The sequence below is a fragment of the Pyrus communis genome, chromosome 5, assembly GCF_963583255.1.
Source record: "Pyrus communis chromosome 5, drPyrComm1.1, whole genome shotgun sequence".
Lineage (NCBI taxonomy): Eukaryota > Viridiplantae > Streptophyta > Magnoliopsida > Rosales > Rosaceae > Pyrus > Pyrus communis.
The window spans coordinates 9,546,699-9,556,887 of record NC_084807.1 but is presented as its reverse complement, the minus strand read 5'-3'; the positions used below and the strand labels follow the sequence as shown (position 1 = coordinate 9,556,887).

Genomic DNA, 10,189 nt, shown 5'->3' with positions numbered 1-10,189 from the left:
TTAGACCCGTTAGCACTCGTTAGTCGAGGATGCACCCAGAAAGGAGAGCGGTCCAAGAGACAAGGTTTCTCATGGGTAAAGTGACCTGATCTGTTAAGGACCCGTTAAGATAATGGGTGTGACACGACACGACCCGTTAAGATAACATGTGTTACACGAAAACAATATGAACATGACAGACACGACTCACTTGCCAGACCACATGTATTTGGTGGAGGCAAACAATCTTTCAGATCTAGGTTTTACTTCTTGTGGGCCGACTACTTTTGGGCTTTTCATATTGTACGTTCTTTGTTACAGCTTTACTTGTACTTCATTGCCCTTTTTATATTATTTATTACAAATAAGTAATAATTATCTCCTGCCAAATTTCTTTCAGGCCAAAAACGCCCTTCAGAATAAATTCATGCAAACATCAAAAACATGATAAGAGCTTAAATTTAGAAGGGCACATTTGCCATTCCATCTCTCACCAATCAGGCCTGAAAGGATGGAACGGAAAAGCAGAAATTTAATTAAAAATTCTAAATCCTAAAGTCAGCAATTGAACGTCACAGGCACCCTCTCCACCGTTGGATTCAGACATACTCTTTCAGATCGACGGTATAAGATTATCACAGAAACTGTTTCTCTCCATATTTTTTGATTCACGGAAACTGTTTTCTTGTGCTATTTCTTCTTCCCATCTCTCTTTCCTCCTCCTTGCTCGGATCATATAATTTCACAAACCCCTAATTTTTTAATTCGTTTTTAGTTTGAAATATCCAGGCAATGAGTACTGGAGATCTTCTTAGCATTCAGCCTTTAGAGCTCAAATTCCCATGTAAGTTTCTTTCTTTTCTTTTCTTTCGTTTTTTTTTTCTTTCCTGTTTGGTTAGCAAGAAAATCTCGGAAAATTGAGGGAAAACAGTAATTTGGAATTCCGTGTTGGGTTTTACTGGAATTGGAATGATGCATTTTAAATTCTGCAAAATAATTATAAGGATGGGTTTAATTGTGCATATAATTACGATTTTAATCTTTTGATTACCAGAAAATTAGAAGCTGACTCTGATTTAGCTTACTGATGCTTACTTATTATGTTTAGGGATCGATATTTGTTTGGGAAAATTGTCCAATTTTGTCAATTTTATTTGGTGGGTTTGTTTTCTTGTGGTGTAAAAGTTGAAGTGAAGAAACAGAGTTCATGTTCCTTGCAATTGACCAACAAAACAACTAATTATGTGGCCTTCAAGGTAATTTTTCGGTTCCCCTTAAATTATGATATTGGATTGGTCTGAACATATGAGGTATGGACTTGAAATGTTTAGTGTTTGGATATTGTGATTGAATAGGTTAAAACAACCAATCCGAAAAAGTACTGCGTCCGGCCCAATGCTGGTGTTGTCTTACCCGGAACAACATGTGATGTTACAGGTGAACACATTCAATTGATTTTAAGAGTATTTGGTTCTTTAGCTTTTCTGATATCTGAATCTTTTATTTCATAGTTCAAAGTTAAACTCTGAGTACTTGTTCTCAATTATTTTCATTTCGTTGTTTTCGTTTTAGTTGTTAACATTACGCTCAATTATTTTTCTCAAATTTTCTCTATTTTCCTTGGGTAGGTTCCTTTAGTTTTTTTTTTTTGGGGAAAGCGTTGATACTTTTATATAAATCATTAGACCTATTAATTCTTTATCGTAATGGTTTCCTGATTTAAATTTGACTTTTGTAGTTACAATGCAAGCCCAAAAGGAGGCCCCGCCAGACATGCAGTGCAAGGACAAATTTCTCCTTCAAAGTGTTGTTGCACCAGAAGGTGCAACTACGAAAGACATAACTCCTGAAATGGTTGGATGATGCTGCTAACACATTTTATATAGAGGTTCTGTTTTATTCACTTTAATCATTTTGCGAATTTGTATATAGTTCAACAAGGAGGATGGTAAAATTGTGGAAGAGTTCAAATTGCGGGTAATCTACTTTCCTGCCAACCCCCCATCACCTGTCCCTGAAGGATCTGACGAGGGCTCCTCTCCAAAGGCTTCAGTGCTTGATAATGGGAATCAAAACACTTCCTTGTTTGATGCTGTAAGAGTTTCTCTTTTGCAAGCTTTCAAGGAGGTTTGAAAACTGTTTGAATGTCTAGGAATACTCATTAAGTTTCATTTTACATGGAAAATTAGGTATCAAGATCTCTTGAGGAACCAAAAGAGAAGTCGTCAGAGGTCAGATGTCCTTACTATTATATTTCACTAGCATATGGGCACACCCAAAGTGTGTGAGAAAATTTTTTATTTTTGTTTTTGAAATAGAAGTAGAGAGGAAGAGAGTGATAGAGAATGTGGGAATGAGAAGTTTTGTTTTTGTTTTTGTTTTTTTGTTTTTTGTTTTTTGTTTTTTGTTTTTATTTTTTATTTTTAAATTAGAGACATGTTAGGATTACATGTAGGTGAGGCTTTGAAAAAAAATACAGCAAAATTTGGTTGTGTGAAATTACATTTCTGCCCCATATTTCTTATTCATGTTTTTTTTTTAATTAGAGGGTTAAATTGGTAATTGCATAGGGTTTTGGTTGACAATGGTTTTATTAATTAGTAGAGATAATTATAGTCACTTAAGTTTCATTCTCTTGCATTTAATTTAATTTGCATGAATGGGGTGCTAAAATCGTGCAACTGTAGACAGTTGAAAGAATGTACACTAGAATGTCATTGCTAAAATATATTCACCAATGGTGTGTATTTTGGAGTCACATCATAGTGGTGAAGTTTGTCTTGAAACATGCCTAACATACCAAATTCATGAATGTATTGAATGACAATGTACATAGAGGTTAGTAAAATTCGTTAAAGATTGTGATTTCCAAGTTTTGATTCATTTTATATGGTTTCAGTGGTGGTAGCAACATTCAACAATATTTAGAAACTAATAGGTAGTCTGGAAGTATTTTCTTGACTTTCTTGCGAGGGAGCCATGCTTAGTTTTCTCTAGTGTAAAGTTCACTTTTTGTTTAATTGGAACCGCTGTCATAAACTTCACTTTAATGACAGTGCATGAAACAAAAGCATTTAAAAAAATGTCAGGATGGAGGAAGTGGAAGGATTGTGGGATAGAGTTCAACTTTGGGCTTCTTTCTGGGTTTCAGTTTTCTTAGAGTTTCAGGATATAGCATTGTTGTGATTTACGACTCAAAATTAGAGTGATGGATACGAATCTGGAAGTGCTGATCGACGAATCGGGAGAAGCAGAGAAGCAGCGTTTGAAGAGTTCTAGCATCAGGCGACCGGTTGGTGGTGGCAGCTAACCGGTCGGGTACAGTCAAATTTGTCTCACATTTCCATTTCGTTTTTGTTGTCCTATTTAGGCTAGTTGTGTCCTACTTAGGGTTTTTAATTTGTGGGATTTGGGTTGTGAGTTCAAACACTCTTTGGAATCTCCATTTGTTAGTGAATTTCCTTGCCGTGCTTCGCCCGTGTTCTACTTGAGATTTTTTGTTTCTTTACTTTTGCCTACAACATTGATATTTGGTACTTTGTTATAATTCTCTTTTGCTTGTGCATAAAAGTACAATTGTTATCACAACTCAAGTTACGGCTTGGGCTTTGCTTGCCAGTCATGATGAAGTTTTTTGTGTCGTCGGCCAAATTTGATATTTGAATAATTCAACGGGAGGAATGATTTTGGGAGTTTGTACATCTTTTGGTTGTATTTGAGGCAATGTTTGTTCACTCTGATTTTGTCATAAGGTGGAGTTTGATGTTCGAGAGTTTCATGAAGTGTTAGTTCGCACTTTTGGCTCGTATTTGTTACAAGTATGTTCGAGCTTTGTTTGGATTTTGTCTCGTATTTGTTATTTCCATAATGGAATTTGTTGGAGAAGGTATTGGAGGAAATTTCAAGTTTTGAAGACTCTTGAATATTTTGAGTTGTGGAGATCAGTTTTGAAAGAACTTGGTGATCACTTTGCATATTTATTTGTTATCCCTGCTTGTATATGATTTGGAAGTTTGCTAATTTCTTTCCAAGGTGGAGATTGTTGTGATTTATGGTTCAAAATTAGTGTTGCTTATAAATATGGAAGTGGCGACTGATTGGACGATCGCTCGGGAGAAGCAAAGAAACGTTTGAAGTGTTGTAGCATCGGGTGACTGGTCGGTGGTGCAGCCGACCAGTTGGGTACGGGCAGATTTGTCTTCTGTTTCTGAGTTCCATTTATTGGTGTCCTATTTAGGTTAGTTGTGTCCTATTTGGGTTTGGATTTGAATTCTTGATTGTATTCCTTGCTTGGTGGAGAGATTTTATTAAATACCTATTCGATTAGGATTTGGATTTACTTCCAATTATGATTAGGATTCTCATTATAACCTAAGTCCTATGCACTGATTTATTTTGTGTGCCGTCACTATTAGTGTAGAGAGTTTTCTCTCTTTTGGTTGGTTAAGGTGGAGGTCATCATTTGGAGTCATGAGTGTGGCAAAATCATGGCTTCTTCGTTTGACAATGAGAGTCAATTTGTGAGTTTGTTAGAGAGCAATTTGGGAGAGACTGTCTGTTTGTTTTGGGTTCTCTACTTGTTTGGTCTTGGGTATGAGAGTTCGAACTCTTTTACACTCTCCGTTTGTTTAGTGATTTTTTTTTTTGCCGTGCTTTGTCCGTGGATATTTGGTACTTTGTTAGAATTCGCTTCCACTTGCGCATAAAAGTACAACAAGCCCTTCTTCCTCATTCATGCGGATTGGTGGGCAGCAATCTCTTCAGATCACTTTTATTAGCATAGCTGTTTTGTAATAATTTTGCTTAGGTTTATAGGACCTTGTTTTCTGTTTTGGCTAGGGGATCTTGTATGCAATCTAGTGGACAGCTTGTCCACTACTTCTTGTACTCTCGACTTATAGTTAGTGAAAAATCTGTGTTTCTCATAACAAAAGGGCGGTGCATGTGGTTTATTTTTACATTTTAATGGCTACATAAGGTTTTTGTCGACGCCTCACCACTATTCTTCTAGGGAGCTTCTATTTGTTTTTTGACTAACAAATCCAGATTAGATTAAGAGTTTCTTATTCATATTAATTTTCTTATCTTTGCATACTAGTTTTTCTAATTATTAGACGATAGAGAGGGACAGAAAAGTAAATTACTGTTAGTTTATTTTAAAAATTAATTTTATGGACGGAAAGTGATATTATGAAATCGAATGGGTGTTTGGAGCAAAGTTGTGTGCAAATTGAATTACCCTTCTGTCAATCCGCATCATTATGCAAGAATCCCTTGAGATTGTCTAATAGACTGGTCTACTCTATGTCGACCACCGGATACAGAAGTACAAATAATGCCTTCGGATTACCTTGCTTAAGTTTCTTACGTTATGTATATCCTTTCCTCAGGCATCTCCTATGATTTCCAAGTTAACTGGAGAGAAGACTGCTGCTTTGCAACAAACTCAGAAGCTACGCCACGAACTGGTATTGTTCAATTCTTACTTAGTTTTTTACGTATATCTAAGCTTCATGCTTTTGATTGTCCCTATGCTAACGGTTCTACTGGTATGTATCCCCATTTAACTTCATCAGCTGTCGATCGTCGTAGCAAAATTCCTTGAGAAATATGTCCTTTTTATGATTAGTTTTCTTGTTTGTATTTAAATTGTTGGGTTTTTTATGCATCCGTTCCACTTTATTGGAAGTTATATTTCATGTTTGTTTTCGTTTATTTCCTTTTGGCAATAAGAGAAATATTTTCACTTGAGCAGGATGTGTTGAGAAAAGAAATTAGCAAAAACAGCGGTGGCGGATTTTCATTATTGTTTGTGGTGCTGTTCGGTCTTTTAGGCATCTTGGTTGGCTACTTCATCAACAAAACATAGAGAAGCTGGACCGTCGATTAATCAGTTGGATGCTGGCATAATACTGTGGTGCTCCGCAATTTCGGAAACGTTTTAGGGATGCTTAAACTCTAATGTAAAAAGTTTAGTGATGATTAATTTGGCACTGTTTTGAGCAGATCATTTTTATCTACATAGTTGAACAGATGGGTTTAGAATCAAGTCTTCTTATCCAATGCTTGCCTCGAATGTTGATTGATTTGCAGATTTTGAGATTATAATGTGATTTGTTGGTTGGATTGATCACCTGGTTTCTTTTAAGAAGAAAATATTAGAACAAAGGTATTGCTCTAAATGGTGTTGATAATACCAAGGTTTATGAAGTTCTCTGGCCAAATTATAATTTTGATCTCCAAAGTTTTGGCGAGGTTGTCGCTTAACATTGTTGTCTAGTGGTGTTTTTTTTATTTATTTGCGAGCAAGAGGTCTTAAGTTTGACTTCCGCGAATAATGAGTTTGATACTAAACTATAATCGTTGACTTTGAGGTGCTTGGCCCAAAATTCATCCTAAATTTTTGGTGAGGTTCTGCTTCTGTGTTAAGCGAGTTGGGACCGAGTCCCATATAAGACGAAGCAAATCCATGCGCAAGTCATCATGTTCATGATGGCAGGAGGCGTCTCTAGTGACCCAAATCTCGTCAAGTTTGGGCAATTTATCTAATTATTTATACAAATTACATGCTAAACAATAAGAAAAGCCAAAAAGAAGCGACAAAATTGAACAACAAATCAAACACACATATATATATATATATTAAGAAATATATACGATGAATATACATCATTCGCAAGAAGTGGTACGTGATAACCACATTAATTAAAATATCGTGTATTTTCAAATAAACGTACTCAATTTGGATACATCATTTCTTTCGTACCATTGACATTCAATGGCTACTCGTCAATATTACAATTTAGAATCGTTTCAAACTTAAGAGAAAGAGGACATATTAGACAACCAACATAATCACTGGCACTAGAATGCTTTTGCCAGTTGAGGACCTTGAGGTTGGGGACACTAGAGTACAATCTTATAGAAACCAAAACGTACCATATTTTGCTCGCTTTCAACCACAAATGAAAAGGATGCAAGTGATAACAACCACCCAATTGAACAAAAAAAATCTAACTTCAGCCCCACGCATGGACCCTAGCACAATTTCAGCCTTTAATCCTAACAATTAGATGTGCTATTGACAGTCCTCGATTTCTAGCCGGTGAGGCGTAAACCGCACATTACATAAATGGTCATAAATCATTCATGCACACAAGCGTGTAGCTACTGAACTTCGTAACATTTCTCTTAACAATTATTTGATCATTTCATATTTCTATAAATATTCAGCCCCCGGTGATTGTTACCTTCAAAATTGTGATTTGTAGTGACGGCAGCAATGGACTTTAGGTGTTCCAAGGACGTAGCTCTTTTCATTCTCTTCAACATCATATTCTCGTCCCTCAGTTCCTCTCATAAGGTTCCATGCCCTCCTGCAAGTCCTTCCTCGCGTCCCTCTATTCCAAAGGAGCAAGCCAAATGCCCCAAAGATACCCTTAAGTTTGGTGTTTGTGGGAGTTGGTTAGGCTTGGTGACCGAGGTTATTGGGACTAAACCCAGCAAGGAATGCTGTACCCTAATAAAGGGTGTCGCAGATCTTGAAGCTGCATTGTGCCTCTGCACTGCAATTAAGGCCAACGTCTTGGGAATAGTCAAGCTCAATGTTCCTGTTGCTTTTAGTTTGCTTGTTAATGCATGTGGCGGAAACGTGCCACAAGGCTTTGTCTGTGCTTAATAGAACTCATCGATCTCAACCTTGTTTGACATGTACTCATTCATAGTTTCTGTTAATTTGTTTCATGGAATAAACCAGATTCAGTTAGGTGTGTAATTTACATTATGCATGGTTTAGCTGTAGCCAAAACTTTAATGAAAATGACTGATGTACGGAAGGCAGGCTCATGCTTTCTGTGTAATTCCAGGGTGTATACAAGCGAAAGAAAATGATTTTCATTCAGCATTAATTTTCCCATGCACTGTTTATTTAAGTTTTTGATTGAATAAAGCAAATGAGAATGAAGGGATGGAAATAAAAAGAGATGAAGAATAACGGGTTTTTGCTGAAGCAATCACTGCAGGAAAAACAGTATTGATCATCATCCAAAAAAAGAAAAAAAAGAAAAAAAAAGGACGCTAAAAATGAAAGAAAAAGATGAGAAAAAGCAGAAGCCGAAAGCAAAATGAAGGGAAATAAGACAGCAAACTGCAGGAAAGAGAGAAATAAAAGAGAAGGGCTTACAAACATACGATGCTTTATCACATTTTTTAATATTTTTTTTGTCCTGTCACCAATTTTTTTATTATTATTTTATTTTTTTCTGGACTAAAAAAAGAGAAATTTTTAGTTCTGACGGGAATACGAATGATACACTACTTGTTTTTATGTAAGTAGTGGAAAATTTTAATTTTTAAGTTATTAACATTTTAACATATATATATCATAATTTATATAAGAACACGTGATTTATCACCTCGGATCACTCCGGGTTTAACTCATACTTTTTAATTTTTTTTTTTGCCTTACGAAAGAGATGTCTTGCCACACCGGTTTTTTTTGCCTTACCATCAGTTGCTTTATCACATTTTTTTAATATTTTTTTCGTCCTGCCATCGATTTTTCCTGCCATAAGTTGCTTTATCATATTTTTTTAATATTTTTTTGTCCTGCCACCAATTTTTTTTATCTTTTTCTGGACTAAAAGAAAGACTTGTCGTGCCACACCGGATTTAACTCAATTTTTTTTGGATTTTTTTGCCTTACAATCAGGGAGGCAGATTCTCTGTCCTTCACTTTGCATATGTGAACAAAATTAAGACACGTTAATATTTTATATTGTTATTTCTTTTTATTTTATCATCTTTATAAAAAAAATATAAAATATTAATGTAATTTAACAATGACTACACAGAATAGAAGAGCACGAAAAAGCACAGAAAATGGAAGGGCAGAGAATCTGCCTCTTACCATCAGATGCTTTATCACATTTTTTTAATATTTTTTTTTGTAAGAATTCTCATAAAAGCAGAGCAGGTGATGCCGGGTTTAACTCACATTTTTTAATATTTTGTTTGCCTTACCATCAGTTGTTTTAAAAACAGTTTTAAACGGAAAATTATAATCTGAGTTGTTTTCTTTTTGTAAGAATTCTCATAACCCTGAACAAATATAAAAGTTTACTGCAAGCTTGGAGGCTAATCGGGTCACATTCTCCTTCCTCTGCAAACAAACAAATCAAAATTCGATGCCGAAAACTATTTTAAAAATATATATATAATTGTTGTTTTGCTTTTCTTTAAAAAAAAAAAAAATGCAAACAAAACATAGTCCCTCGGAAAAGAAAACAAAAAAAGATTCCGTCCAACAAAAGATTCAGGAAAATGAAAAAAAATTATATACCTCGATGATAAAGAGCTTGCAAGGCCGCAGAGAAAAACTGGAAATTCGAGCAACAACTTTTGTTGCAATTAGAAATCAAAGCAGATCAGAAAAGTACACCCAAAGCTTGGAAAAAAATTAAATCACACACAATTAGAAAAATAGAAAACTCACCGGTAAACGTTTGATCTTATCCTTAACTTTTCTGAAATCAAAAATCAAAACACATCAGAGAACCTCACATAAACCACGAAGGAAAAAAAAAAAAGAAATCTCATATGGCAAGAAAACCAAATAACTCACCAAGACCCACAGCACTAACCCACAAAATCAGCCAAAAGATACAAAATAGGGGGAAAAAGCTAAATCTGGAAGAAATAAAGAAAAATATGAACAAAATAAAATCTTGAAAGTGAAAACAACTTAAAAATAATGTAAATATTCTATATCCTTCAGTTCTCCCACATATTTCCCATACCATCATTTCTCCTATGAATTTCCATTTTATCTCATATACAAAAACGAAAACTAATAAACTAAAAACCGAAATGGTTATCAATGGTCTTAAAGAACCTTGCATAGATTTCTAAGTAGTTGAGATATGCTCTCATTATCCATTTGAATTTAGGATAGAACCTCAACCCTTTTGGTCCCACTGCATAAATTCTTCCGTCAATAATATCTAGCAGCAGAATGACTAAGAACAAAACTTGATGAATTCCCCTTATTATAAAGATTTAATAATTATTATGGTTCAGAACAGACAATCCATCTGAAAATCTTATTCAATTTGCAAAGGAAGCTCTGCATCCACAAATCTCAGATATCATAGGCACTGCGTATCCTTTGATGCATGGCACGGAACAACTTGGGACTTAAGAAAAAAAGATC

The 10,189-nt window shown here is 35.2% G+C and overlaps 2 protein-coding genes across 2 annotated transcripts; both read left to right on the top strand.

The window, feature by feature from the left end:
• The first annotated feature begins 657 nt into the window (after positions 1-657).
• On the top strand, positions 658-6,134 carry LOC137735261 (vesicle-associated protein 1-3-like). The gene is made up of 8 exons (XM_068474674.1): positions 658-823; positions 1,165-1,235; positions 1,335-1,416; positions 1,718-1,833; positions 1,912-2,073; positions 2,169-2,210; positions 5,370-5,447; positions 5,735-6,134. Exons 1-8 carry the CDS (start codon positions 772-774, stop codon positions 5,846-5,848), a joined length of 717 nt encoding a protein of 238 aa, XP_068330775.1. The 5' UTR covers positions 658-771; the 3' UTR covers positions 5,849-6,134.
• A 1,127-nt stretch (positions 6,135-7,261) lies between these two features.
• LOC137735263 (putative lipid-binding protein At4g00165) lies at positions 7,262-7,678 on the top strand. The gene has a single exon (XM_068474675.1). It carries the CDS (start codon positions 7,262-7,264, stop codon positions 7,655-7,657), a length of 396 nt encoding a protein of 131 aa, XP_068330776.1. The 3' UTR covers positions 7,658-7,678.
• The last annotated feature ends 2,511 nt before the right edge of the window (positions 7,679-10,189 follow it).

Bases quoted from the DNA above. Each gene is read 5' to 3' on its own strand.
- LOC137735263 (XM_068474675.1), top strand. From the start codon at position 7,262: ATGGACTTTAGGTGTTCCAAGGACGTAGCTCTTTTCATTCTCTTCAAC.
- LOC137735261 (XM_068474674.1), top strand. From the start codon at position 772: ATGAGTACTGGAGATCTTCTTAGCATTCAGCCTTTAGAGCTCAAATTC. The intron at 1,236-1,334 runs GTAATTTTTCGG...GTGATTGAATAG, and splicing joins CTAATTATGTGGCCTTCAAG to GTTAAAACAACCAATCCGAA. The intron at 1,417-1,717 runs GTGAACACATTC...TGACTTTTGTAG, and splicing joins AACAACATGTGATGTTACAG to TTACAATGCAAGCCCAAAAG.